Here is a 27,123-nt window from a genome sequence, read left to right on the forward strand (position 1 = left end):
CTCTGCACCAGGGCTCAGTCCTGGCTCTCTGCTAGTCATACATCTGCCACGGGACAAGTCCATCAGCTGGCAGCGGGAATTACTTGTGCTCTCCATAACCTCATCTGCAAGCCTAGTAAACATCTGAAGAGGCAGGGAGCGCTGCTCTCTGCAGAGCCACGTTGGTCTCTCCCCAGGCACAGGGTCAGGGAAGGGCATGTAGCATGAGGACAGTTTAGGGAAAAGCCTAGGCACTGCCTTAAGGACGGGGCAGCTCCTGAGAGCTCCCAAGGGAACAGGGGCCAGTCTCCCCCGGACACAGCGATGGCCCAGCAAAACACCACAGGGATGCAAGGAAGATACCTTCACCGCAGGCGCTGTGGACTAGAAGTGGGGAGATCAGGCTGTAGATCATGTCATCATTCCTGGAACTCAAGACTCCCTCTTTGGCCGGAAACCCAGAGCCCAGGCTGTCATCACAGAGCCACCAACTCACCACAAAAGGTTTCTGTTGCAAGCAAGGGCTGGGCTGCGTGCTAACGACTGCAGCACGGGCTACCCCGTGGAAAACCACACAAGGGAACTTCACTATTCCATGTTCTCTGGCAGCTGGGGGCCCTGGACTGGGGGCCTTGCAGGCTGGCGCAAAGCTAGGAACACCATGCGGTGACAGTCCTTTGCCACCAGGTGCCACTGCCGAAACACTCGCACCACGCATGCTGCAGCAAAGCCAACGCTTTACAGGAGGTGCCAAGGCCAACTACAGAGCTGGGAGTGCTGCAAGGCATCCCTTTGCTTGCCAGAGCCTGACCAGTGAGCCCGGGGGCACGCGTGCTGGGCACTGCCAGCAGCGTGCTGTCAGGGCCTGCCCCAGCACCCCTCCTAAGCCCCCCTCATCCCTCCAGTCCAGTGCAAAAGTCTCTTAAATAAATTCAATGCCCTCATATTTCACGCTCCCAATTTTGGTCTCAGGCAGGAGGAAGCGCCCGTCCAGAGTAAAGGCCATGATGTAGCTGGCGATCTTGCCATCGTCCTCTTCTGATTTCAGCGCCACAATGATCTGGTCGTCTGTGTCTGGGATGAATTTGAAAGAGGAGAAGCCGTGGGTGGGGACCACATCACCCACGTGTCCTACTGTGACATCCCCAAAGTCCTGGGTGGAGCTCAGCAGCAGGTTGGTGCCCCGCCGCTCATCTGCCTTCTCGTTGTAGCGCTCGTGGCTGGCGCGGCGCGGCAGGAAGAACCAGCGCTGCAAGGTGTCGCTCCAAGATGCCGACTCGTGGATCAGGTAACCTAGGGCAGGGGAGCAGTACGTGATAGCACGGGGCAAGTACAACATCCCACGAGGGCTGAGCAAGCACCTGGTGCCGTGGGGCCGGGGCAGGACTCTCTGCCCATACTAAAGAGCACCCAGAGGTAGGGAGTCAGAAACCCATACAGTGCAAATGCTTCCGCCTCCTCCTGCGCTGTCACCCAGTGCTGATTTCCCAGCATGGCAAGCCACATCCCATCCCTCCCAAAGCAGGGCACGGTACACCCCAGGGTACTGCATCCTCCACCTGAGGGACCCAGACAGCCAGGCAGTGCCAGCTGAGCCGTTCTCCAGTTGCTCATGGCACAGAGTAAGGGAAGAGGACAGCGGACAGAGCAGGTTCTCACCTCCTCTGCCAGAAGGGGGGAAGGTTCACTCGGGCCTCTTAGATCCTCTAGATCTTGCACCAGTCCCCATATCAACAGGAGAGCCAGGCTGTGGAGCCCACACAGAGTGCAGCGCATGGGGCAGTAGGAATGAGCCTTGCTTAGTACCTGGGGGGCGGATCCCAACTGCAGCCCTCAGCGCATTGTAGTTTGCCACCCAGTTCTCATGGCCCACGTCGCCTTTGTAACCGATGACTTTCACCCACTCGGGGTTTTCATTCACCACCTCTCCCGTTGTCGTGGTCCACTCCTTGCCCAGTCCTCCCACGTAGAGGTGTTCATCTTTCACCGCCAGCCACTCTGCCTTGAAGCCTGCAGGGGAGAGAACAGCATGAGCCAGGCGGGGGCTCAGCAGCACAAAGATGCTGGACCGCCCCACGGCTCCCTGACCACCACGCAAGGTGGCTCAGTGCTGGAGCCTCTCCCAGCTAGCTCCTCCTGATCACGCCTGTGTGGTCACAGAAAAGGTGCATCCCACCACGATACAAAGGGCCAAAGGTTTCACTGCTCCCGGTCTGCAGGGTCTTCCCTGCCCACGCACAGCTAACCAGGCAGGACAGGGCAGGCTCACCTTTCCCCACGGTGCCGTCCCCATCTGAGAGGATCACCCAGGGCACCACCTTGTTGCCTTCGATCTGGTAGACCACACCTGTGCGGTCGTCCACGGAGTACAGCTTCCCATTGAAGACGACTAGCTCTGAGAGCTCCATGCCCCTGCCCTTCTCAGCCAAGTGCGACTGCAGCACGCTTTCGTCTTTGTCCCATTCCACCGTCACGCTGTCCCCGCTGTCTGACAGCACCAGGTAGCCTTTCTTCAGGTAACTGAACCAGGTGTGCTCCTCAGCACCCCGAGACTGTGTGTCCAGGTCCGCAATGACTCCAATGCGGTAGCGCACGCCGTCGGGGTTTCTCTGGGGTGGGGACAGCGGGTAGGTGTCATTGTAGCGGTCCCCTGCCTGCAGGCCGAGTCGCCAGTTGTGAGGATTGGGTGGGATGGGCCGTGCGGGGGAAGAGCGGTGCAAGCAGAGGAGCAGCAGCACAAACACCACGCAGGCTGAGGACAGCACGATGGCTTTCCAGCGCAGTCGGAAGCGGGGGTCAGCACCTTTGGTCATGGACGCAAGGACAGGAAGGCCACCCACGCTGATCCGGAGGGAGCTCATAGACTCATGGCAAGGCGGGACGGGCATCAGACTGGGGGCGAGGAGAACCTGGCAGCGGAAAGAAGAGGCAGCAGGTCAGAGAGCTGGAGCCTGGTGTTGCACCAAGCTCAGGTGGGACCGTAGGACACAGTGCTGGCCAAAGGAGAGGCGAGGGGCCCCATCGTCTATTCTTCTGCAGCAGGTGAAGGCACTGCTGCTGCACACTGAGAAGCTGTGCTGGAAGGAGAGCCTAAGCATGGGTACTTCACACAGATCAGCATCCCGATGGACTAGTCTCACTGCAGGAGCCCTTAGCCACTTTTAGGCCTTTTTCAGCCTCCCCCTCTGCACTCCCAGGTCAGAAGGAGCCCGCACATGCTGGTGCGCAGCTGTTTTGGCCATCCTTGTGCACGATGAACTGCAGAGCATCCTCTACCTCCCAAGGGGCTGCAGCAAGCCAGACAGGGAGCCAAGGCACTCTGGTCTAGGGTGAACCCCAGGGGTTCCAGCAGAGGTGCCTGGCTCAGCAGAGGCCTTGCACAGCCCGGAGAAGAAGGACGTTTCTGTTTGTGGGAGCTCCTCAGCCAGGCAGCAAGAAGGACCTTTATCTCTGGAGCGGCTCGCTTGCACAGATCTGTGAGCTGGCTGGCCCTGCTGCTGTGGTCCCAGTGGAACCAGCCCTTGCCTGCGAGCGTGTTCCAGTGCCCAGCAGGGACAGCGAGGAGGAGACGTGGAGACGCGTGGCAGCTCCGCCCGAGCAGGATGCCTGTGGCTGAGCAGGAAGCACAGCACGCAGGTCCAAGGGACACACGCCCCAACCTGCCCAAGCCTTAAAGCTGCAGCAGCCCCCTCCCTGCCACCCCCTGCCCAGCTGGCCGCAGTGACACCATCTCCTCAGGGCAGGACAGACGTGTGCGTACCTTCAGCCTGCCCCAATCCATGCCTGCCTGCAGGGCCGACGCACACAAGCTCATGGAGCCAGCAGTGCCTCGCCCCGCCATGTGTCCCTCTGTATCACCCAAGAAGGGATGTGGCCGCTCCCCTGGGCTCCTGCAGCTGGTGTCCGGGGCTGTTCAAGGTGCTGGGAAAAGCAGTTTCCCTGGGGCTGGACGCTGCCCTGCCCCAGCGCCAGCCACTGTCACTTTGCGCCATGTAGCACGGGGAAATGATGCCCTGCTGGGCAGCGATCCCTCAGCCTGAGGAGGGCAGAGGGCTCCCCACAGCCTGGGCATAGCACATACCTGCCACCTCCCTCCTCTGGCCCAACGCTGTCCCTGAAGGGCCAGCCCTTAGCCACCCTGAGGCCCCGAGCACGGCGATGGGTAAGGCCAGGGCACGGTCTGTGCTCCCCGCAGGCAGCCGCGCTGCAGGGCTCTCAATGTGCCTTTCAGGCAGCCCAAGGTGTGAACAGAAGCTCCATTGAGCATGGGGGGCCGAGCACCGGGCAGACATGTGCTCTGCTGGCCACGGTGGGGACACAGAGCCGGAACAGCCCGCGTGGGGCAGCTGCTTGCCACAGGGCAACGGAAACACTGCGGTACGGTGAGGGACAGAGCCCCGGGGGGACAGGGAGTGCCCCTCCATCCTGCCCGGGACCCCAGGACGCCCGCCCCGAGCCGAGCCCTAGGGGCTCCGCAGGTGCTGACCCTCTGTATGGCCGCAGGGACCCCAACACACCAGCACCGAGCGTGGGCACCCCAGTGCGCTCACCCTGAGCAGCGCATTTGGGGGACCCCGACGCACCCGGCCCGGCACAGCCGGGACCCCCTGCCCCGCCGCCGGGACCCCTGAGCAGTCACGGAGGCCCCAGTGCACCCGCCCCGGGACGCCCCCGCTCGGCAGCGCTGGGCCTCCAGGCGCAGCCGAGACCCCCGGGGCCCCTGCGCGGGCCCCAGCGCCCCGAGCCGCCCCACGCTCCCTCCCCGGGCCCGGGCCCGGCCCCAGCGGCCCCCGCCCCAGCGGCCCCCGGGTCCCCGCTCACCGCGGCGCCGCCCGAGCGCTCACGCCGGCCTCGGCCTCGGCCTCCCCCGCCGCCGCCAGCGCGGACTACCGCTCCCAGCGCGCCCCGCGCGCCCCCACGGCTCCCGGCACGGACCAAAACACCTCGGCGCGCGCGCCCGGCGGGATGGAACTACAGTTCCCAGCAGCGCCCGCGCCGCGCGCCGCGAGGCCTGCTGGGGGCTGCAGTCCGCCCGCGCCGGGCCGGGCCGGGCCGGGCCGGGCCGGGCCGCCAGCGCCGCCGCGCCCCGGCCGTGCCGCTCCGGCCCCGGGCCGGCTGGCGGTGCCGGGCTGCGCCGGGCGCGCTGCCGCCGGGCCCGCGTCGTGCCCCGACGGGTTGCGGCCCGTCCCGTGGGGGCGGCCCGGTGGCGGGGGCGGCCCGGTGGCGGGGGCTGGCGGCGCCCGCGGCCCGAAGCCCCCGGGGAGCTGCCCCGCGCCGCCGGGCCCGCTCCCAGGGCCGCCGGAGCCCCGCGGCTGCCCGAGGGTCTCCAGAGCCCGGCCGAGGGGCAGGGGTGGGGGGGTACAGGGCCCGCAGCCCCGGGCGGCCCTGGAGCTCGGAGGGGTCCAGGCCCTGCGGAGCCGTTCGGGGCCTCCGCCGCCCGGCTAGAGCGGCGTTTCCCCAGGTGCCGGCACCCAGCGGGCTGAGCCCCCTCGTGAGCCGCGCCGCGGGGCGCCCGGGCCCCGGGGGGCTCGCCGCAGCGAGGACCGCGGCCGTCGCGGGCTCCCGCGCTCCTCTCCATCTCGCCCTGGTGGGCAAGACGCCGCGTGTCGGGCCGGCTCCTCCCGCCGCCGCAGCTCCCCCACCCAGCCGCTCACCTTGGCGCCTGGGATTAGCCAGGCGGGAGCGGGAGCGCGGCACCTCACAGCCCACGTTCTCGCCGCTCGCACCGAGCCCCGGCTGCAGCCGAGCTCCAGCGCGAAGCAGAACCAGGTAGGGAGGCAGCGAGGGACCCTGCTCCGGGGCCGGAGCCAGGCAAGAGGGACTGCGGCCCACGAGCCGCCCTGGCCCGGGCAAGCCTTACTCTGTGCGGAGGGGCCATGGCCTGCCCTGGGGCTGTGGCGCAGGGACCTAGAGCACCCCAGGCCGTCCCGTCCTGTGCACAAGGCCCTGCTTTGAGCATCTTCCGCTGATCCCTAGGGCACAAACTGTCCTTTCAGGGGAGGAACAGGTTGCAGCCCCTGCTGCTCTGCACCACTGGCTCAGATGTGCTCTGCTGACCCCACATCACCTCGGGAGGAGCTGGAGGGAGCTGGGACAGTCCTGCCCTACCGCTACAGCACAGGATGCATTTACATGGCTGGCAGGCACCAGCTGTGCAGGCATCTCTGAAAATAGCAGCCCTGGCCAGGGGGCAGCAGGCTTGGGGGGCTCCCCTGCCATGGGGCAGGCTCCTGCACTGGAGCAGAGGCTGTAGCCTCCAGGGAGCCTCCCCTTGGCGCCTGTCTCCAACATCTGGAGCCGCTTTCTGGCACATGACACCTGCCTCCCCTGATCTGAGGCCAGTAACGGCTGCAGCCGCAGGCCCGGAGCTGGCAGGCTCTGGGTGCACACATGGTTAACGCCGACCGACCGCGCTCTGCTGGGCTCACATCTGGCAGGGGGAGGGCGGCTCACTGCGTTTGTCCTGCTTCTTCCCTCTCCTCCTTTGCTCTCTAGAAAGTGCATTTCCGCCCTTCGAAAAGGGCGGAAGGGCCGAAGGAGGAGAAGAGGCTGTCAGAGAGGCAGGGAGCAGGCCGGGCTCGGCACCCAGGTCCAGAGAGGCTGGCGGTGTAGCACTTGGGAGATGCCCTAGAGAAGGAAAGGCAGCGAGAGGAGAGAGCAGCCTGCCCCAGAGGTAGGTGGGGGGCAGGTGGGGCCCTGGGGTGCTTGTCCTGCAGGCCCAAGTGCCATGGAGCTGCATCTTGCATGCTCATCCTTGCACGCCATCAGCGATGGGTGCTCCGGCATCTGTCCGGATTCACCCAGGAAGTGTGTGTAACCTCCCTAGGTACATTGTGAGTTGGGACACTCGCTGGGTGAGTTGGGACATGTCCAGCAAGGGGGGGACAGCAGTGGTCCTCCATTCTAGTTAGCTGCCTGTGAAAGGGGCTTCAGGAACTGTGGGGCTGAGTGCCTTGGAGGGGCACTGCCCAACCTACAGCAGCTCTGGGAGGTCAGACCCAGGGAGAAGATTAATGCTGGAGCCTCTTGCTGGTTCTGCTGGGTGCCACAGAAACTGGAGGGCTGGGTCAAGAGCTGTATTCACCCCATGAGCCCTTGAGTGCAGCTGACCCCAGGCAGCTCCCACTCTGCTGCCCACCAGATCCAGGCTGCTCCTGCGGTGCAAGCAGCTCCACAAATTTGCAGGCTGCTGCAGCAAAAAAATGGGGAGTGCGAGTCCCACCAGCACATTCCTGGATGCCAGAAACATCCTTGTTCTGGCTCCTGCAGCTCAGGGAGGGCAGTATCCAATGGCCGGTGAGCAGGGAGTGTGAGAGGGGCACGCAGATCCTACTGCCTGCCTCCACACAGCTCTGCGACCCCCCTCGTCCCTCTCCCTAGGGTTTGCTCTTGTTTCATCCTGATCTTTAACGCTGCCTGGAATGTATTTCAGGATGTTTTGACTTGCAGTCCCAAGGCTTTAGCAGCCGCTGAATTTCAATCTCCAAACTGCTCCTGGAGAGCATCCAACTCTGACAGAAAAAAAAAAAAAAAAAAAACAAGAGTCCCTTCAGCAAACCGTATATGCCCATGCATATAGGTACACCTCTCACCCAGTACATCTGCAGGGTGCAGAGGCCTCAGGGGCATTGCTGAGCCTTGCACACTGCCCGCAAGTGCACCATACACACCAGCGCTCCTGTGCAGCGTCGGTAGCGCTATGCACACAGCACCTTTGCCTCCATTTGCAGTGCTGCAAAAGTGCGGGAAATGAGCTGCCTTTCTCGGTGGGAATTTCCTAGTTAAGGATTTTTTAGCCCTGTTGAGCAGTTTCCTGCAAAGCTGCATTTTCCCAAGCGCTGAGCCTGCTGCAGATCCCAGGGGAATCCCTGGCTTGATGAGAAGCCTCAGAGCTGCAGTCCCAGAGCAGAGGGAAAGCCACAGGCTTCCCAAAAGCATGAGCGCTGGGCTGCAAAGGCTGCATGCCACACTTGCTAGCACATGGCTGGCAGAGCTGGAGGCCAGGCAGGGTTAAGAGAGCCAGGACTGATACTCCCCTGAATTACATCTACTTGCGGCACGGGGAGGGAGGCTGTGGCGCCAGGCTCCTGCGCGCTGCCTCTGTTGGTACCAGGCAGCGCCAGCCAGGCGCCAGCTGAGATGCTGGGCCCAGTGCACAGGGCAGGACAGGCTGCCAGAGACCTTGCAGGCAACAGCCCCTGTCCAGGCCTCACCTAGGGCAGGCGGGCACATGGGGAAACACATGAGGGGACGGATCTTTGCAGAGGGTGCGCAGCTAAGGGAAAGCCCTTTGGAGCCTCTCCCTCCCCCATCCCTCCTCCCCTTCCCGGCTGCAGTTAACATGACTCATAAGCCAGGCATCCTGGCCTCGAACGCCCTCCGCCCTCTGAGTGCGGGGACTCAGCCAGCCCTGATGCACTGGGGACAACGTGTGGACAGCCTAGCACGAGGCTGTCCCTGCCCCAGAGTTGTCACTTACCGGGCATCCCTGCTGCATGAGGAGCTGGCATTCACCCAGGCAGCTGGATTCTGCCCCAAACTCCAGAGAGCTGCCGCCCACCTACCCCGTTCCCACTGGGATGAGGCAGGAGGTGCTAGTCTGTGGCATGCTTGGCCTGGCTCCTCTCCCCTCACCGCTGGGGCGACAGCCCTTTCCACACTTCCACTCTCAAGACACAAGGCTGCAATGCAAGGGGCTCCTTGGGGCATATATTCCTGGCTCCTCGCAGACCTGGGCGGCTTGCTAGGCTCCTCAGAGCCTGCATCCCTTAGCACGCTGCCAAGCAACAAGCAGGGAGGCCATCTGGGAGAGGAGAGTCAGGCAAAGGCCGTTCTCCTTTTGGGGACACACCTGATAGATGTGAACTGTGCACATTGGCCCCATTATGGCTTTCTGGGCTGCGCTGGGCCCTCTGGACTTGCCCGTGGGATCTGCAGTGCTCCAGCAGCTCCCTGTGCCCAGTCCTGCCCTCATGCTCTACCAGGAGCCCTTGCAGTGTGGCACCACCTCAGATCCTGCTGCTGTGGCATACCAAGTAGCTGGGCAGCACCAGGTGCTTGCTTGGCCCCAGGGCTGGCCTGGCCCCTCCAGGGCCTTGGGGTGAGGTGTTGTATGCTTGGCCCCGTGTCTAGACATGGCCTCAAGCTAAAGAAAAATGAGTGTGACAAAGCAAGGAAGGGCAGCTGCCTCATGTGGACCATGGTGCCACCAGCTATTGCAAATATTAGCTTTGGCCCCACGCAGGATGCAGATTCTTGGCTGCCAAAGTTTCTCCCAATGGTGGCTGGCTCCTAGCTGGGCTGTGGATACCAGAAGGCATTTGTGTCTCTGGAGAAACAGGTTTTGTTTCCCTTGCTGACTCTCAGGTGACAGGCCCAGACATAGGTGCAGGCTGAGGGCTGGCTGCTGCCTGGGACAGGGGCAGCCCCTTTCACCAGTGCGTACACCTGCAGATTGCCCGCACACTCAAGGACAGTCCCTGGGGCCAAGGCAGGAGTACGGGCTGGCATGAGACTGAATGCAGACCCTGCCCCCAAGGGCGGGGCTGAGGACCCTCGGGAGGGGCAGGTCCCCAGCAGGAAGGCAGTTTGTAGGCAGCTCTGGCAGCCAGGAGCACCATGCAAGCTTGGTGCACTCCTCCCTGTGGTGACCTCCCAGTGCAATGGGCAAGGCCTGAACTGAAAGCGCAGCTGTGCCCTGCCTGGTGCAACCAGGCCCCACGTTGGGATCATCACAGGACACAGCAAGACATCTTTGCAGCTCCTGGGGACAGGATGCAGCACTGGGGGGAACCCACATGCCTTGCCCCTTTTCTGGGAGCTCAGGATGCTGCTGAGCACAGGCCTGGACTCATCCCTTCTAGCAGCTGGTCACCAGTGTGGGGAACAGCCCCTGGCCAGGGCCTTCCCCCATCCCACATACTCTCTTGCTGCCCCTTCCCTCCAGCACTTCCCTGTCCCATCCAGCTGAAGCAAGGGTGCTGGAAGGACGCGTCCTCATGAGGTCCCATCCTGCTGCTGCAGCCCTCATCCCTGTGCTCTGCTGTGCTGTCCCCCTCAGCTGTCCCTGGTGTCTTACAGGGCGCTGCTGCAGCATGGAGGGGCTTGGGGCAGCCAGTGTCCTGCTGCTCTGCTGTCTGCTGCTGCCTTCCCCTGCGGAGAACCAGCCCAGCCCACATATGCAGATGGACCCCAAGGAGACACCGTCCCAGCACCATGCTGCCAGGTGAGGGACCTGGGGCCCAGGGCAGTTCACCGAGGGGGACAGGGCAGTAGTGGTGCCCACTGAGTGGGGGCCCCTGGCCCCCACCACAGCTCCCCATTGCGCTTTGCTTTCTGCCCTCCCTCAGGGCCAGGTGGGAGCAGGACAGCAGCACCCAGGAGGGGCTGCCCCCCCGGCCCCGCTGCGTCCGCTGTTGTGAGCCACCCGACCAGCGCTACTCCTACCCCCCGCACCAGCCCCTGCCTCAGATCAACATGACCATCCTGAAAGGTGAGGGCTGCCTCGGCACAGCACTGACCACCACGGGCCAGGTGCTCGGCTGTCCCAGCTGAGCCCACTGCCGGGCACCCCACACTGCAGGGCAGGAGCTGCCCATGCTGCCTGCATCTCCCTGGGACCTCAGTGGAGCTGGGTTCCCCGTACTGAGTCTCAGCTCTCTGGGTGCTTCCCCAAGCAGCTGGAGGGGGAATAAGGAGCTGGGACTGGTGCCTGCGGTCCAGGGCCGTATGTGGAACAGGGAGGGAGGCAGAAGACCTCCCTGAGACATGAGCTGCTCATGCTGCTGATTGGGGCAGCAGTTTTGGTGGGCAAACATCAGAGCCTAGGCTGACAGTTGGGGGAGCAGGGACCGCGAGCAGGCTGTGGGCAGGCAGAGCCAGAGCTGGTCGGAGCAGCAGATCTGGGAGACGTGGGGGTCCCTGTTCTGTCCCCCTTTGCTAGCCAAGGGGCTGTCTGAGCATGCTGACAGCTTCCTGGGCACTGGGGGTAGAGGTGGCATCCATGTCTGACAGTATACTGTCCCTCCTGCTTTGCCCAGGTGAGAAGGGAGACAGAGGCGAGCGAGGCATGCAGGGGAAGTTTGGCAAGACAGGGGTGGCCGGTAGCAGGGGCCACACGGGGCCCAAGGGGCAGAAGGGCAGCGTGGGCGCCCCAGGGGAGCGGTGCAAGAACCACTACGCAGCCTTCTCAGTGGGCCGCAAGAAACCCCTGCACAGCAATGACTACTACCAAACACTGATCTTCGACACGGAGTTTGTCAACCTCTATGACCACTTCAACATGTTCACGGGTAAATTCTACTGCTACGTCCCCGGGATCTACTACTTCAGCCTCAACGTGCACACCTGGAACCAGAAGGAGACCTACCTGCACATCATGCACAACGGGGCAGAGGTGGTGATCCTCTACGCCCAGGTGAGTGACCGCAGCATCATGCAGAGCCAGAGTGTCATGCTGGAGCTGCAGGAGAAGGATGAGGTCTGGGTGCGGCTCTACAAGGGCGAGCGTGAGAATGCAGTTTTCAGTGATGAGTACGACACCTACGTCACCTTCAGTGGCCACCTCATCAAGTACAGCGGGGACCCCTGAGCGCCTGCTCCAACCCTGCCCCTCCTCCCTCAGCACAGGTGTCCAAGGAGCCCTTGCTACCCCCCCTTGCCCCAGGCATGCCACCCTCCATTAAGCCGTTAGCCCTTTTGAGTACCACCACCTCCAGCAGCTTTAGGAACACATGAATAACACCTCTGTCCAGCTCCACCAGTTCCTCAAGAGGCAGATCAGATGCACCTGGAGGCAACGGAGCTGCTTCCAGCCTCTGCTGCATTTATGACCCAGGAAGCCCATGCTCAGCTGGGGCAGGCAGGGAACACATCCCCACCTGCAGTTGGTTCACAGCTGGGTTTGCTGGGGTGTAAATGTGCAGAGCACTGGCTGTGACCTGGCACCAGCTGAACAGTTTTGACTGCCAACAGCCACAGTAACAAGCAGCACAGACCACCATATTGTGTGCCTTTGTCCCCTGCTCAGCAGCCCCCCGTGTGACATGCACTGCAGACTTCGCCTGTAGAAGGGTGGAGGATGCTTGGCATCTAGCAGGATAGGAGGAGGGGAGCAGCAACAGCAGAGATGCTAAAGGCTCCTGTTCCCTTCCTCAGGGCTGGGTGACAAGGATTACAATACTGCCCCGTGGCACTAGGGGTTGCCCCTGGGCTGATATATCCCTTTAAGTGCTGCCAGTGGGGGAAGAAGTTGTAGCAACTCCTCTTTCCCAATAGCCACCCCAGTCCCCCACATAGCAGCTTCTGCTCTGTGTTGACACCCACTGAGGAGGGGGCTAGATCCCAGCTGGCAGCCCTGGCTGCAGGGACCTCTGGCTTCAGCCTCTCCCTCTTTGGTTAGACTTTCTGCTGGCCAGGCTTTTTATTTTTGTATATGCAATAGCAGAGCAGGGATTGAGGCAGTGTGCTGCTTTCCCTCTGCTCTCTGTATGGCTTATGATGGCATTAAACAGCACAAAGTTTGGAGTCTTACTCACATTTCTGGTGTGTCCTGCTTTGTGTGGGCGTCCTCTGAGCAGCTTAAGTAGGTTCCCAGCTCCTAGGGTGCAGGTCCTCCCCTGAGAGCCATAGGAGACATGCTGAGAACAGCCTGGCCAAGCTGGTAGCAGGAAGGGGACACTGTCCCTGGAGACCCAGGCTGCAGCCCAGCAGGAACATTCCCTACCAGGGCACCTGGTATCAGGGAGCCACAAGGGCAGCTTCTCCCTAAGGGACAGAGACTTGGTGTAGCCCAGCAGTGGGGCAACAACCTCAGCCAGAGTCTGTCCTGCAGTCCCTGAGCACAGTGAGCAGGACAGACCTAAGGACTGCAGTCAGATTTAACAAAGAGTCCAGGTCATCAGGCAAGTTCATGGTGGTGACACAGGTCCAAGGTTAAGCCAGGATATCAATCTGCAGATCAAGTCCAGATCAACAAGGACCCCCAGCCAGGCACAACTGGGCTGAGCTAGAGACCAGCATACCCACAACACAGCTTGGGAAAGGAATGGAGGCCCTGGACTGAGCTTAAATACAGCTGTGGGCCCTTAGGCAGAATGTGGGTGGGAGCCCCAGGTGAGGCTGCTCAGGGCTATTGGGGCCTGTTGGTGCTCTTGGGCCCTGATGCTGCGGTACCAAAGGTGCTGATGCTCACATGCCCGTGCAGGATGGGGTGGAGGGGATGGACACAGGTGCTTGGGAGGAGGCAGCAGCCTTCTGATCTGTGCCAGCCCTGGCACCAGGCTGGGAGCCATCTGGTCGCAGAGCTCAGAGGCCACAGCGCATATGTCCCCTACGGGGATGCAAACACCAGGGCGATGACAAGCTGGTGCTGTCTCTGCGCCCAGGGAGCTGAAACACACAGCCCTTCTCAGCACGGACGTGGCAAAGGTGCCGCCGGGATGGTGCACGCTGATGTGTGGCCGGGGTGACCTGGCACCCCCAGCATGGGTCTGGCGATGAGCGCTTGGTCCTGGCCACAAAGCTGCGTGTCTGGGCCAGCCTCGCTGTCCTGCCCGGGCCTTGGGTGGGTCAGCCAGGTGGCAGAGGTGGATCTGTCCAAGAACATCACTGGGAAAGGCTCCCTGGAGCAGCGTGGGGATGAGGTCGCGCACGGGGGCCACCTGGGGCCGAGGGAGGCGTTCCAGGAGGAGCAGCCCTGTCCTTCGCCCGCAGAGCTGCCGGAGCCCTGCAGAGCCAGTGCTGGGGAGAGGTCTTCAGGGCAAAAGCACTCACTCCGCAGCCCAGCCTCTGGACTCGCTTGGGCCCTCGTGGGACCTGGGGAGGGGAATGCCCGGCATGTGGGGTAGCATTCAGCAGAGCTGTGATTAAACACACGCAGGCAGAAGGGCTCGAGAAGGCGCTGAGGGATCTCACAGTATTTTTAGTGGACAGATACAAAACACATCTGCTTTGATGCCTCCCTTGTGCAAGCAGCCAAGTCAGTCCAGCCCAGCTTGCGCAGGTTTGGAGACCTGGATGCATCTTTGATGCAGGATGTAGACCAAGGAGACAAGCCAGGCCTTCTTTTCTGTCCTAACACGGGCTCTGCTCTATACCACGGCCCTGGGCTGCCAGCCAGATCCCTGCCCTCACCCCGGCCTGGGCCCTTGCGCTGGCCTGGTCCTGGCTTCGTGCAGCACAGAGCAGATTTGGGCTTCTGGAAAGCGGCTGCCACAAGGAGCCTAATGACCAAAAATGTTCTCAGAGCAAGAGGAAAACAAAAAACAAAAAAATAATAATAAGAAAACAAAGCCAAAAAAAAGCACTACGAGGTTTCAGTGAAGAAAATACTGCTTTGTTTGGATTTAAAGGGCACTGGCACCAAACCCCCAGCTGCAGTTTGCAAAAACAAGCTCCCAGAGAGCAGCAGGCAGTTACAGTGTTCCCAAGAAAACAGCTTTCAGACACAACCCATTCCCCCGTGGCACCCGAGGCCTTGAGAACAGAACAGATTTCAGGGCTGCTCCTCTGCTGAGCATGCAGCAACCTGGCAGCTTGGAGCAAGCCTGTGGCTTCCTCCCTCCCAGCTCCCGGCACACCGGGGCAGCAAAGCTGTGGGGCCGTGCTGGGCCCCTCGGACAGATGGCAGGACCTGCCCTGCAACAAGATTTTCTCTGGGCACATGCCAGTTAAGGAGTGTTGCAGAGTTGCTTTTAATTGGGTCACCAGCAGTGGCCGAGTGGAAGCCCCCAAATGCCAAGGAGGCTCCCTGGAGCGGGGCGGCGCTGGGGCCGCTGTCCCAGCCCCGTCACAGAGCTGGGAGCCCCAGCCGGGCTCTGCGCAGAGGGGCTCAGCAAGGGGCCAGCCCTGCCCGGCGCGGGAGCGTCCTGGTGCTGCAGGGGTCTGCAGAGAGGAGCCGTCTCCCACCCAGCGACAGGCTCGGGAGCGGCCCCTGCCCCAGCACCCCCAGCCCCTGTCCTGTGCCGAGCACCCCGGGACGGGGCCAACGGGTGCCGCGATACGGGGCTTTGCACCCCGGGATGGACGAACCGTGCCCCCTGGGACGGAGCTGTGCGCCCCAGGAACGGGCCGTGCACGCCAGGAACGGGCCGTGCACCTCGGGATGGAGCTGTGCACACTGATGCGGTGCTGTGCACCCCGCGAAGGAGCTGTGCACCCCGCCATGGGGCCACGCACGCTGATGCAGCGCTGTGCGCCGCGGGCCGGGCCGCGGGGGGCCCCGCCGGGCGCCCCGCGCGAGGCAGCCCGGGGCCGGGCCAAGCCGGGGCCGGGCCGGGCCAGGCCGGGCGGAGCGTCCGGCGGTGCCACCGCCCCGGGGCGGAGCTGGCGGCGGCGCCGCGCGTGACGGGAAGCGACGGCGGCAGCAGCGACATGGACGAGGAGCGGGACGCGGGCGGCCGGCGCGGGAAGAGAGCCGGGCCCGAGGCCGGGCCGGCGGCGGCGGCGGCGGCGCGGGACGGGCGGCGGCGGCGGAGGTGCGCGGCGGGCGGCGGGCGCGGGGCGCGCGGTGCCCGGGGCGCGCGGTGCCCTGGGCCGCCGGCGGGCGCTGGCCGCGGTGCTGCTCCCGGTGCTGCTCCCGGTGCTGCTCCCGCGGCTCCGGGGGCCCCGACGGCTCCCGCGGCCCCGACGGCTCCCGCGGCTCTGGGGGCTCCGGGGGCTCCCGCGGCCCCGGGGGCTCCCGCGGCTCTGGGGGCTCCGGGGGCTCCCGCGGCCCCGGGGGCTCCCGCGGCTCCAGGGGCTCCCGCAGCTCCCGTGGCTCCGGTGGCCCCAGCGCCGCCGCTCCAGCGCTCCCCTCCGCCGGCAGCTCCCCGCCCGCGACGGAGGCCCAGGGAACCACCGTGCTGCACGAGATCGTCAGCTACAGCCCCCAGCCCCTGCCAGGTGAGGCCCCGCTGCGGGCCCTGTGGCCGGAGCGAGCTGCCGCCGGGGCTGCCGGTGCGGGGAGGCTCCCGCTGCCCCCCGACTGCGGCCCCGGCCTCTCGCCCGCCCGCCCGCAGCCAGGCAGTTCGACACCGGCACCACGGAGCCCGTCAGCTTCTTCCTGTCGGGGCTGGAGGAGCTGCTGGCCTGGCAGCCCACCGACGACGACGACTTCAATGTCGCCGCCACGCCGCTGGCAAAGCGCCAGCCGCCGCTGCACGCCGACAGACCCCGGACGCTGCTGTGCCACGACATGAAGGGCGGCTACCTGGAGGACCGGTGAGCGCTGGGCGGACGCTGGCCCACGCGGCTGCTCCCACGGAGCCGCTGGCGCCGGCACGGTGGTTGTGGACAGCATCTGCCCCAGCTAGCATTTTCCCCAGTCTTCCCGCATGGTGCAAGCTCCAAACCTGTTTTTCCTCTGCTTGATTCATCGTTCCCTGCTGGATTGACCTCAGCCAGGCGGGGACTGGGCAGGGAGTTCCCAAGAGACCAGGAGTCCTGGTCTGGAGGGCAGGCGGCCTGGTCTTGCTTGGAGCAGCCCTAGCTGGGGTCTGCGCAGGGGTCACCCAGCGCCGTGGCCCGGGAGGTGCCTGGGGTGGCCAGGGCGCAGGTCTGGCCGCGGTGCCTGGCCGCTCGCCCAGCCCTCCTCCCTCCCCGCCGGCAGGTTCATCCAGGGCTCGGCCACGCGCAACCCCTACGTCTTCTACCACTGGCGGTACATCGACATCTTCGTCTACTTCAGCCACCACACGGTGACCATCCCGCCCGTGTGCTGGACCAACGCGGCCCACCGGAACGGGGTGCCCGTGCTGGGTGAGGGCCGGGGCGGGCGAGCTGGCGCCGCGAGGCCGGGGCGGCAGCGGCTGACGCGGCCCCGGCGCCTCCGCAGGCACGTTCATCGCGGAGTGGACGGACGGTGAGAAGCTGTGCGAGGCGTTCCTGGCCGGCGGGCCGGAGGCGTACGGCGCCGTCGGCGAGCAGCTGGCCCGCGTCGCCCGGCACTACCGCTTCGACGGCTGGCTGGTCAACCTGGAGAGCAAGCTGAGCGTGAGCAGCGCCCGCTCCCGCCGGCCGCCGCGGCAGGGCGTGGGGCGCCCGCCCGGCCCCGGCCCCGGCCCCGGCCCACCCGCCCTCTGCTCCCTGCCCGCAGGCGGCCGCCGCGAGGAACTTGCCCCCCTTCCTGCGGCACTTGACGGCGCGGGTGCACGAGGCCGTGCCGGGGGGGCTGGTGCTCTGGTACGACAGCGTGGTGCGGAGCGGCCAGCTGCAGTGGCAGAACGAGCTGAACGAGCAGAACAGGTGAGCGGCGGCGGGCCGGGCGGCGGCGGGCGCGGGGGCCGGGCGGGCGAGGGGGCCCAGCCCCGCGCCCGCCCCCCGCGCCGCCCCTCGTCCCCAGGGAGTTCTTCGACGCCTGCGACGGGCTGTTCGTCAACTACAACTGGAAGGAGTCGCAGCTGGAGCGCTCGCGAAGCCTGGCCGGGCAGCGCCTCGCCGACGTCTACTTCGGCATCGACGTCTTCGCCCGCGGCGACGTCCTTGGCGGCGGCTTCGACTCGCACAAGGTCCCCGGCGCTGCTGCCGCGCGGGGCTGCGGCTCGCTCCCGCGTGCCGGCAGAGCGTGCCGGCAGCGCGCTCCTGCCGCGGGGCCGGCGCTGCTCACGCCCCGTCCCCGCAGCCCCTCAGCCTGATCCGCAAGCACGGCTTCTCCGCTGCCGTCTTCGCCCCGGGCTGGGTCTATGAGCACCTGGGCGAGGAGAACTTCCTGCAGAACGAGAACAAGTGAGCGCGGGAAGGGCGCCGGGAGGGCCCCGCGGCACCAGCCCCCGCCCGCGGCCGTGCCCCTCGCCGCCCAGCGCCGCGTCCCGGCCGGCGGCTCGGTGCCCACGGCTCCTTCCCGCAGGTTCTGGGCCCTGCTGGCGGAGAACCTGCCCACACACAGCATCTGCACGCTGCCCTTCGGGACCTCCTTCGGCCTGGGCATGGGCACCGGCCGCTTCGCCGCCGGCGAGGTGGGTGGGGGGCGGCCGGGCGTGGGGTGCCCGCGGGGTGCCCGCCGCCCGCCCCGGCCCAGCAACCCCCGTCCCGCAGCGGGAGGAGGCCGGGCCCTGGTTCGACCTGAGCGCTCAGGACATCCAGCCGCTGTACGCCGAGCGCCGGGGCCGCCTGAGCACCGGCTGCTGCCTGGGGGACGCCTGGCGCGGCGGCAGCTCCCTGCGGGTGCAGGGCACCATCGCCGCCGGCGAGGACCGCGCCGCCGTCCGGTGAGTCTGGCGCCGGAGCCCCGCGCCCGGTCCCGCCCGGCGCCGAGCGCGCCGGGGCTCGCCGCGGCACGCGCCGCCCGCAAACCTAACGCAGTGTCTTCTCTCTGTCTCCCTCTCCGTGTCTCTGTCTCTCTCTGGGTGGATTCGGGGTCACCAGCCTTTTCTCCTTCCAGGTGCAGGCGCCCCCCAAGCTCCTCCTGACGCTGCTCTACAAGCTGGAGGAGCCGCGCGGCGACGAATTCACCGTCTCCCTGGAGCTCGCCACCGAGGCCTCGGGGACCGCCACCCCCGCGGCTGGTGAGCGCCCGCGGCCGGCGCGGCTCGGCGCGGCACCCGGGCACCCCAAACCACCTCCGTTGCCTCCCGCAGAGCCCGACACCTGGCACGAGCCCCGGCTGCTCCCGGCACCGCCGCCCGGCCTCGCCAAGCTGCTCCGCGGCTGCGACCACGGCTCCCACGGCTGGACGAGCCGGTGAGCGCCCCGGGGAGGGGGGGGGACGGCGCGGGCTGGGCGCGGGGGTGCGTGCACCCGCGGCAGGCGGGCCAGGGCCGGCCCCGTGCCGGCGCCGCGCACCCACCAGCGCGGCCCCTCTGCGCGCAGGTGCTACGAGCTGGACTTGCAGGACCGCAGCCTGCGCGCGCTCTCCCTGCTGGTGTCCCGCCGGCAGCCCGGCCCGCGGGACGCCCGCTTCGCCTGCCTCCTCGGCGAGCTGCAGGTGAGCGCCGCGGCGGCGCGGCCCGGCCGCTCCAGCCCGCCGGCCCGCGTCCCGACGGCGCCGCCTTCCCGCCCGCAGGTGCTGGACGCCGCCAGCCTGGCGGGCTCCCCGCCGCAGGTGCTGCACGTCCGCGCCTCGCAGCTGCGGTGGCACCGGCGCCCCGCCGCCGAGCCGCTCGCCCTCGACCTCACCCTGCGCTGGTCCTACCCGCCCGGCCGGGCCCGCGGCTTCCGCGTGCACCGCGCCGGCGCCGGCGGCCGGCCGCCGCGGCCGCTGGGGCTGGCGCAGGGCTGCCTGTACCGCGCCGCGGGGCTGCCGGTGCCGCGGCCCGCCGGCCGGCGGCCCCGCCGCCTGGAGCTGCTGGTGGAGCCGCTGCGCCGCGACGGGCTGCCCGTGCCGCCGCGGCGCTGGGGCCGCCTGCTGCTGCTCTACGCCGAGCCGGCCGGCTCTGCCGGGCATTAAACGGGAGCGCGCCGCAGCCCCGCGTCCGTGTCGTCCCTGCGTGCGCCCCGCGGGGTGGGGGCTCGCACGCGGCGGGCCCGTGCCGGGGAGGGGGGATGCACAAATTTATAGCGGCAGCGATTTTGCCGCGGTGTGGTGAGCAAGCAGGCGGCAACGTAGCCGAGCGTGCCGCACAGCGCCGCAGGCACGCCAGCCCCGGTCGGGAGAGCGAGCCTGCCGGCGCTGAATCCGCTGCTGCCGCGCCTCGGGCGGGTGAATCGCTCCGGGACGCGTTAGCCGACGCTTCGGGACCCCCCCAGCCCCCCCGAAGGGCTCTGCCGAGCCCGGGGCATGCTCCCGCGGCTGTCCCCACCGGCCCCCCCCGTGGCCCCGCCAACACCTGAGTCCTCCTGGTTGAAGAAAGAAATCTTTATTAATAATTTCAATAATAATAATAATAATCCTTGTAGTAATAATAATAATAATAATAATAATAATACTGTTTATTAGAATGGTCACACCTTTGAAGCATACAGCGCGGCCGGGGCCAGGCTGCCGTAGGGAAGAAGCCGGCACAGCGATGAAGGAGCTTTGTACAGGGGCCGGGGCGGCGGGCCGGGCCGGGGCTATGTACACCGGGAATAGAAAAGGAGGAGCCGGCGCCGGGTGCCTGCCGCCGAGGCAGCGAGGGTCGAGGCGATGGCAGAGCCGGCGGGGGGGCGCCGGGAGCCTGCGGCGCGGGGCGGCCCCGGCGGGCGGGTTTGCTGCCCGGGAGCCCGGGGTGCGCGAGGGGACGGGATGGGGCGGGGGACGGACGGGCGGACGGGGATGCAAGCGAGTTGCAGGCTCCTCTGAACAAAAGGTCCCTTTAAAACGCAGGGGCTCTCCCCGCTGCAACGCCCAGGGCCTCGGCAAAGCGGCTGCGGCGCGGGGGGCTGAGGCCTCGCACACTCGACACGCTGATGACCGGCAAGCGCAAAAAGCACCGGCGCTCCGGAAAGGGAAAAGCGTGACCCCCACCCCCCCCACCCCCACCGCGGCCCCAGGCCGGCGCCGGGGCGCTGCTCCGGCGGGGCTGCGAGGAAGACGTGGTGCCCGGCGCCGCGGGCCGGCAGGGCCGCGCGAGGCGGCCGCGGCGCTCGGGCGCGCCGGCCCCGGCTCGGCACGGCACGGCGCGGCACGGCGCGGCACGGCGCGGCGCGGCCGGCGAGGGGCCTGCGGGCCGGCTGCCTGCGGCCGCTCCGGGCTCTCCGTGGCTCTCCGCCGCGCGCGCGCTCGCTCGCTCGCTCGGTGCATGTGTGTGGACAGTATGGGACTTTTCACTTGGTTGTTGCCGCTTTGATTTTTTCTCGTTGCTTTGCTTTTGATTTTTTAACTTTTGATCTTTTTTTTGTGTGTGTGTGTGTGTGTGTGTGTTTGTTTTTGCCCCTCCTGGTCCCAGAAGGCAACGGCCGCGGTTTCACTACAACAGAAACAGAAAGGCAGATCTTTCACTGGGGCGAGCCCGGGGGGCCGCCCGGCGCCGTGCCCCGCGGCCGGCAGCGCCGCGCTCCCGGGCCGCCGCGCCGCGCCGCGCCGCCGGCCCCTGCCTCTGCTAGGGGGGAGAGGAGCCGCCCGGGGCGGCTGCATCCCCGCCGGGCGCCGGGAGGAGGAGGAGGAGGAGGAGGAGGAGGAGGAGGAGGAGGAAGGGGTCCCGGCGGCCCCGCGCGCTGCCCGCCGGGCAGCGGCCCTCGGTCGGCGGGCGGCTCGGCCTCTGCTTAGCGCCCGGGCGGGTTTGGTGCCTAGTGAGCGGCCAGTGTTAGTACTGAGAGGGGCTGGGTCTGTCTTGCTAGTAGGGAGTGAAGCGGCTGTACCCTCCTCGGTATAGACTAGCCTGCAACATCAAAGATGAAAAAGAAAAGCCGATCAGTATTCGAGAGAGAGGCAAAGCCCGTTTCTTCCCTTTCTTTTTCTCTTCTTCTTCTTCTTCTTTTTTTTTTTTTTTTTTTTTGGCAGATGACCCCAGCGGGAGTGTGCGGGGGCGCCCGGGGCCGTGGCCGGAGCTCACCGCCCGCCCCGGGGGAGCCCGGCCCCGCGGCGGCTCCGGAGGGGGTGCAGAGCGGGGCTGGGCCTCCGCTGCGGCGCGCGGGCAGGGTTATAAAAAAAGAAAGAAAAAAAAGAGAAAGAAAAAGAAAAAAAGGAAGAAAAAGACGGCTTGGCTTTGAGAGCCCACCCCCGAGGGGGGGTTTTCATCTTTGATGCTGGCTGCAACGCTACCTCGGAAGGGCGGCGGGGGCTGCGGGCGCCGGGCCGGGGGCCGCGCTGCCCCGGGCTGGGCTGGGCTGGGCTGGGCTGGGCTGGGCGGGCGCCGCGCGGGGCCCCCCTCCCCGGGCCGGCAGCGGGGGCCGGCGGGAAGCCCGGGAACGCCGGCGGCGGCTGCTCTTACCATGGTGCCGATGCTGTACGTGGCGGCGGGGCCGATGGTGTGGTGGTACGGGTCGGCGGCTGCGTACACTCTGCCGTAGCTAGGAGCAAGCAGAGCGGCGGGCGTTAGCCAGCGGGCGCGCGGGGGCCCTGCTCCCCCCAGCCCGGCGCCCGGCGGCCCAAATCCGGGCGCCTCGGGGAGGGGTGGGGGGGGGTCTCGGTCCATCCGTCCGTCTGTCCGTCCGGGGGCCCTACCTGTCGCTGTACGCCGCTGCTGCCGCCGCGGGCTGGGCGTATCGGTACGCGGCGTAGCCCCCCTGGAGCAGCGGGAGAGAGGCCGTCAGCGCGGGCGCCCCGGCTCCCCGGCACCCCGCGGTGCGCGCGCCGGCCTCCGTACCACCCCCCCGGGCTGCCACAGACATTAACCTTAAAAAAAAATTGGATTCCCAGAGGCGAGGACGTCCCCTCCCTCGCCTCCCTAACGAGGCGTCATGTTAGATAAATCCTGCAGCCGCCGGCTTTTCCGACAGCGGGGCCGAAGGCCGGCGCGACGCAGCGTGCCGACGCTCGCCGGGACCGCAAACCGGGCGGGCACCGGGCCCGCGGCAGGCAGCGTGCGGGAGCCCGCGGCCGGCCCGGCCCGGCCCGGCCCGGCCAGCGGCACCGTGCCGCCTTGCCCCTGCCTCCCCCCGACTGCGCTCGCTGCCGCGCCGGACTCATTAAAGAGAGATGCAAACAGCCACGCGAGCGCACGGGCGGCAGCTCTGTGCCGCGCCGTGCCACGCCACGCCACGCCGTGCCACGCCACGCCACGCCACGCCGCAGGTGAGGGCAGCCCCAGCGTGCCCCCAGCCCGGGCAGGGCTCGAGCGCTTCCCGGAGCGCGCGGCACTTACGTAGATCTCGGCTCCGTAGAACCCGTCCTGGTACACGACCCTGCGGAGGAGGCAGAGGGGCGTCGGGCGCCGCGCGGCGAGGGTGCAGCCCCCCCGGCCCCGCGAGCCCCGCGCGAGGACGCCGAAAGCCTCGGACCGGTGCCTCAAGCCCGGGCGCGGAGCAGAAGCGGCGCCGGTTTTGCGCGAAGCCCAGGCGGCGAGCGCCGCGGGCCGGTTGGTGCTGCGGGGACGCGGCGATGCCGGCTGCCGTTCGCGCCCCGCTTTGCTCCTAAGCCGCTTGCTCGGGGCCGCGGTGCTCGCTCCAGCCCGAGCGCGGAAACGCCGCGAGCACGGCGGCGGCGGCGCGCGGCGGGAAGGGGACGCGCGGATTAGAGGGGGGACGCGGCGCGGGGCGGCTGCCGGCGGTACTCACGCGCCGTAGGCGGGGATGGGCGGCGGCGGCGGGGCGGCGCGGAAGGTGTTGTAGACGGCGCGTCCCCGGCCCCGCAAGTGGGCCCCTCGGTAGGCCACGGCCGTGCCCGTGGCCGGGTAGGGGAACCCCGTGACTGCGGCAGAGAGGGAGCCAAACGTCAGCTTTCCCGCCGGCGCGCACCCGCCTCCCCGGCGGGCATCCCGTGCCGCGGCCGGCGCACGGCGGCGCTGCCCGCCGCGGACGTTACCTGCATAGAACTCGGGGCCGTAGACGGCTCCCACCACCGGGTTCAGCTTCCAGCCTGCGGGAGCGAGCGAGCGAGGGCGGGCGGGTGAGCCGCCGAGTGCCGGAGCCGCGGCCCGGCAGCGCCCCGCGGGCGCCGGCGCCAGCGGCAGCTCGGCTCTCCCCGCCTCCGCCGGCCCTTACCGTTGGTGTAGGGGTTTGTAGCCTTCTTGTTGGTCATGACCCGGGCCGTGGCGTTGTTCACCTGCGGGCAGAGGCACGGTGAAGCTCAGCGCCGCGTGCAGCCGGCCAGGTCGCCGGCCAGGGAGCCGCTCGGTGCACGCGGGAGCCGCCCGGGACAGAGACGCGGTCCTGCCCGTGCGCTGCCTGCCCGCACCTCGGCGCCGGTGCCGGCCTGCCTCAGCCACGCTGCGGACCGACCGCCGCGCCGTGCCGCGCCGGCCGAGCGCTGCGGTGCTGCGCTGCCGCCCGCTCCTGAGCCCGCACCCACTGCAGGCTGCGGAGACGGCGTCTTTGGGGCAGGGCCCTGCGAGCTCCCGGCAAGCGCCGGCGAGCTGCGGCCGGGGCTCCGTGGGTGCTGCTCCCGGAGAGGCAGAGCCGTGCCCGGCCGGGGTCAGTGGCATCCTGCTCCCCCCGAGGCAGGCGCAGAGCTCGGCAAGGTGCCATGCAGCCCAGGGGCAAAGCCTGCGTTGGGCTGCAAGGCTCCGCAGAGCATCCTCCCTCCTGGCTGCACGCGGCTGGCGCGGGGGCGACCGGCAGAGGAGCCTCCAGCTCCCCGGAGCGAGCGCGCTGCAGAGACGCACCCGGCTCCGCCAGCCCCTGCTCGGGCCCAGGCCAGGCTGCGGACGGGGCCCCCGAGCCAGCCGGCGGCTCTGCTGCCGGGGCGCTCCCGCCCGCTCTCGGACGGGCCCGCTCCGCCCTGCACCGTGCGCCGCCGGCGCGGCCCCTTCCCGCAGCTCCCCATGCACGCCTCCCCGTGCAGCATGCACGGCGCGCATGCACGGCACCGCCCAAGCACGCTCCTGGGGACGCGCCGTCCCCGGCGGCTCGCAGGACCGGGAGCAGAGCCTGGGCGCGGGCGGGGGCGAGCGCCCCCAGCCCTGCTCCGCCCGCCGCTCCGCGCCCTGGGAGGGGGATGCACGGCGCACGGCAGGCAGGGCACTAGCACACTTATCTGAGCACCTCAATCTTCCGGCCCTCTACGATCGTGCCATTCAGCTTCTCCCGCGCCCGGTCGGCATCTGTGCTAGTTTCAAAAGTTACAAACCCAAAACCCTGTGAGCAGAGGAGAAAAGGAGGAAGAAAGAGACAGAGAGAGACAGAGAGAGAGGGGGTGCGGGGGCAGAGAGAGAGAGGGGGTGAATCAGGAGAGCTGGCAGAAGAGAGAAGGCTGCCGCTGTGCAGAGACGGAGCGCCGGGCCGGCTCCCGTGCGGAGAGTCCGAGGGGTCCCGGCTCCGGGCCCCGGCGTCGCCCCGCCAGCTGGGAGAAGAGGCTGGGAGAGGGGCACAGAAAGCAGGGAAGATACAACAGACATCCACACAGAGAGGGACACGAGCCCCCAGCGCGGGCGCGGGACAGAGAGCCAGCCCTGCCCTCCCGCCCTCCCTCCTTGCCGGCCGCCGGAGGAGGCTCCCGGCGTCTCTCCCAGGCAGCGCAGGGCAGTGGGATGGTGCCGTCCCTTCTGCCGGCAGCACGTCGGGGTCAGTGCGTGCTCCGAGGCCAGTGCACACCCCGGGGCCAGGGCTGGTGCACGCCCCAGGGACGATGCACGCCCTGGGGACAGAGACTCTGCACGCCCTGGGGATGATGCACACCCTGGGGATGATGCACGCCCTGGGGACAGAGACTCTGCACGCCCTGGGGATGATGCACACCCTGGGGATGATGCACGCCCTGGGGACAGAGACTCTGCACGCCCTGGGGATGATGCACACCCTGGGGATGATGCACACCCTGGGGACAGAGACTCTGCACGCCCTGGGGATGATGCACACCCTGGGGACGATGCACACCCTGGGGACAGAGACTCTGCACGCCCTGGGGATGATGCACGCCCTGGGGACGATGCACGCCCTGGGGACGGAGACCCTGCACACCCTGGGGACGATGCATGCCCTGGGGATCGGGGTGCACGTCCCCAGGGATGGTGCACACCCCTGGGGAACCCACTGCCCTGCTGTGGCCCGTGCCTCTGTCCCGTGGCCGTGCCGGGGTGCTCCCGCGCGGCTGGGGGCCGGCCTGGGAGGCGGATGCGAGAGAGAGAAGCAGCAGCGCAGGGGGCAGGAGAGGAGGGGGAGAGCAGGGAAGAGAAGCTCCCAGGGCCCCAGGGGCCTTCCGAGGAGAAACGCACATGTCACGGGGCAGCCTGGCCCGCTCCCCGGGCTCGCTGTAACGGCGCCGGCCTCGGGCAGCACCCACCTTGGAGCCCCGCTCATTGAAAATTATCTCCACATCGAGGATCTTCCCGAATTGCTGCAAGCGGAGAGAGCAGAGGGGTGAGCGGCCGTGGGGCTCGGCACCCCGGCGGGGGACAGGGCTGGGCGCTCGCGGGGGTCGGCGCCGGGTCCCCGCGGCGCGCACTCACCCCGAACATTTGCCGCAGGTCCGGGTCCCGGAACCGAAAGGGGATGTTGGAGACGTGTAACCGCTTGGGCTGCTGCTTGTCTGTGTTCTCTGAGGAGTGTAGCTGTTGGCTGTCTGTCTGTGCCGCTTCGTCTGTCTGCTGCTGGGAGCAACGCCGTCCCGTCGGCCTCCCCGCCGCGCGGCCCTGCGGCTCCCGCGGCGCCGCCCCGGCACAGCCCGGCCGACACCGGCGGGCCTCTCCGCTCGCGAGGTGCCGGGCACAGCCGGGCTCCGGGAACAACCCCGCTGCCCCCGCCTGCTGCTAGCCGCCTGCTTCGGGCTTCGCCTCTCCCGGCGCTGCCTGCCGCGGCGGCATGGCCGCGGCTGCGCTCGGAGCAGCGCCGCGCTCGCGTGCCGCCGCGGGGCTGCCGGGAGCGCCCGGCCCAGCGCTTCCCCCCAGAGCCGCATCGCGACCACGAGGCTGAAGCTACGCGATTGGAAAGCGGCCGAGCAGCTGGGTCACGAGGGATTAGAGACGGCGGCGGGGGGCTGCGGCGCAGGGAGCCCGCAGCGGCAGGCGCCCCGAGCAGCGCGCGGCCCTTGCACGGCCCCCGCCGCTCCCGCACCGGCCCGTGCACCCGTGCACGCCGCCCGCTCTTACCGGTACCGTCTGCGTCCCTGCTATGGACTGTGTGCTGGCGTCGGTGCCCGGCTGCTCGGCGTGGCTCTGTGCTGGTGTGTAGAGGGTCATGGCGTGCTCCGGTACTGTGCTTTGCCCCGAGTAGTCCGGCGTGGGGTGGGGATGTGGCGGTGCGTACTCTGCTGGGATCCCGTTCTGGGGCGGCGGGGGGTACTGGGCCGGGGGGTAGGGCTGGGCCATGGCGTCAGGCGGAGCCGTGGCGTCCTGGTTGCCCTGCCGGGAGATACGGCGCCGGGTGCCTTAGCGGCTGTGCCCCGCGCCGCCGTCGAGCCCCGCACCGCCACCGAGCCCCGCACTGCCGCCGAGCCCCACACCGCCGCCGAGCCCCGTGCTGCTGCCGCCGAGCCCCGCGCCGCCGCCGAGCCCCGCGCTGCCGCTGCCGAGCCCCGCGCCGCCGCCGAGCCCCATGCTGCCGCCGAGCCCCGCACCGCCACCGAGCCCCGTGCTGCTGCCATCGAGCCCCGCACCACCGCTGCCAAGCCCTGTGCCACCGCCGAGCCCCGCACCGCCGCTGAGCCCCGCGCCGCCACCGAGCCCTGTGCTGCTGCCGCCGAGCCCTGCACCGCCGCCGAGCCCCGCGCCGCCG

At 67.8% G+C, this 27,123-nt stretch overlaps 4 protein-coding genes across 13 annotated transcripts in view; 2 read left to right on the plus strand and 2 right to left on the minus strand.

The window, feature by feature from the left end:
* Positions 1-404: 404 nt before the first annotated feature.
* Positions 405-4,883, minus strand: CANT1 (calcium activated nucleotidase 1). Its single transcript, XM_062591680.1, has 4 exons — positions 4,801-4,883; positions 2,249-2,888; positions 1,786-1,989; positions 405-1,272 (listed from the first exon to the last, which is right to left on the minus strand). Exons 2-4 carry the CDS (start codon positions 2,865-2,867, stop codon positions 902-904), a joined length of 1,194 nt encoding a protein of 397 aa, XP_062447664.1. The 5' UTR covers positions 2,868-2,888; positions 4,801-4,883; the 3' UTR covers positions 405-901.
* A 337-nt stretch (positions 4,884-5,220) lies between these two features.
* C1QTNF1 (C1q and TNF related 1) lies at positions 5,221-12,516 on the plus strand. Its single transcript, XM_062591719.1, has 5 exons — positions 5,221-5,748; positions 6,475-6,652; positions 10,060-10,204; positions 10,329-10,471; positions 11,019-12,516. Exons 3-5 carry the CDS (start codon positions 10,074-10,076, stop codon positions 11,567-11,569), a joined length of 825 nt encoding a protein of 274 aa, XP_062447703.1. The 5' UTR covers positions 5,221-5,748; positions 6,475-6,652; positions 10,060-10,073; the 3' UTR covers positions 11,570-12,516.
* A 2,835-nt stretch (positions 12,517-15,351) lies between these two features.
* On the plus strand, positions 15,352-19,784 carry ENGASE (endo-beta-N-acetylglucosaminidase). The gene is made up of 14 exons (XM_062592088.1): positions 15,352-15,455; positions 15,785-15,861; positions 15,978-16,179; positions 16,568-16,716; positions 16,793-16,950; positions 17,054-17,202; positions 17,300-17,465; positions 17,579-17,682; positions 17,804-17,912; positions 17,992-18,164; positions 18,322-18,461; positions 18,534-18,636; positions 18,766-18,880; positions 18,959-19,784. The coding sequence occupies exons 1-14, from the start codon at positions 15,352-15,354 to the stop codon at positions 19,340-19,342; spliced, it is 2,133 nt and encodes a 710-aa protein (XP_062448072.1). The 3' UTR covers positions 19,343-19,784.
* Positions 19,785-20,566: 782 nt separating this feature from the next.
* The window catches only part of RBFOX3 (RNA binding fox-1 homolog 3), a 73,299-nt gene continuing 66,742 nt past the window's right edge, over positions 20,567-27,123 (minus strand). For 2 of the 10 annotated variants that reach the window (XM_062592068.1, XM_062592063.1), the window contains 11 exons: positions 26,499-26,750; positions 25,860-25,997; positions 25,694-25,747; positions 24,457-24,549; positions 23,458-23,518; positions 23,279-23,332; positions 23,032-23,164; positions 22,620-22,659; positions 21,980-22,041; positions 21,747-21,825; positions 20,981-21,194 (listed from right to left, as the gene is read on the minus strand). In XM_062592068.1, the coding sequence (XP_062448052.1) occupies positions 21,150-21,194; positions 21,747-21,825; positions 21,980-22,041; positions 22,620-22,659; positions 23,032-23,164; positions 23,279-23,332; positions 23,458-23,518; positions 24,457-24,549; positions 25,694-25,747; positions 25,860-25,997; positions 26,499-26,717 (978 nt within the window). In that variant the 5' untranslated portion in view covers positions 26,718-26,750 and the 3' untranslated portion in view covers positions 20,981-21,149. Of the gene's footprint in view, positions 20,784-20,980; positions 21,195-21,746; positions 21,826-21,979; positions 22,042-22,619; positions 22,660-23,031; positions 23,333-23,457; positions 23,519-24,456; positions 24,550-25,625; positions 25,748-25,859; positions 26,001-26,498; positions 26,751-27,123 lie in introns of those variants that run through there. The other 8 variants (XM_062592059.1, XM_062592058.1, XM_062592065.1 and 5 more) reach the window with 7 other exon arrangements.

This window comes from Rhea pennata, chromosome 19 (assembly GCF_028389875.1).
Source record: "Rhea pennata isolate bPtePen1 chromosome 19, bPtePen1.pri, whole genome shotgun sequence".
In the NCBI taxonomy this organism is placed as follows: domain Eukaryota; kingdom Metazoa; phylum Chordata; class Aves; order Rheiformes; family Rheidae; genus Rhea; species Rhea pennata.

Excerpts from the sequence above, each read along its gene's own strand:
- CANT1 (XM_062591680.1), bottom strand. The coding sequence starts at position 2,867 with ATGCCCGTCCCGCCTTGCCATGAGTCTATGAGCTCCCTCCGGATCAGC. Across the intron at positions 1,990-2,248 it reads GGACGGCACCGTGGGGAAAG|GCTTCAAGGCAGAGTGGCTG; the intron begins GTGAGCCTGCCC and ends TCTCCCCTGCAG. Across the intron at positions 1,273-1,785 it reads AGTTGGGATCCGCCCCCCAG|GTTACCTGATCCACGAGTCG; the intron begins GTACTAAGCAAG and ends CCCCTGCCCTAG.
- C1QTNF1 (XM_062591719.1), top strand. The coding sequence starts at position 10,074 with ATGGAGGGGCTTGGGGCAGCCAGTGTCCTGCTGCTCTGCTGTCTGCTG. Across the intron at positions 10,205-10,328 it reads TCCCAGCACCATGCTGCCAG|GGCCAGGTGGGAGCAGGACA; the intron begins GTGAGGGACCTG and ends GCCCTCCCTCAG. Across the intron at positions 10,472-11,018 it reads CAACATGACCATCCTGAAAG|GTGAGAAGGGAGACAGAGGC; the intron begins GTGAGGGCTGCC and ends TGCTTTGCCCAG.
- ENGASE (XM_062592088.1), top strand. The coding sequence starts at position 15,352 with ATGGACGAGGAGCGGGACGCGGGCGGCCGGCGCGGGAAGAGAGCCGGG. Across the intron at positions 16,180-16,567 it reads GGCGGCTACCTGGAGGACCG|GTTCATCCAGGGCTCGGCCA; the intron begins GTGAGCGCTGGG and ends CCCCGCCGGCAG. Across the intron at positions 17,466-17,578 it reads GCGGCTTCGACTCGCACAAG|CCCCTCAGCCTGATCCGCAA; the intron begins GTCCCCGGCGCT and ends CCGTCCCCGCAG.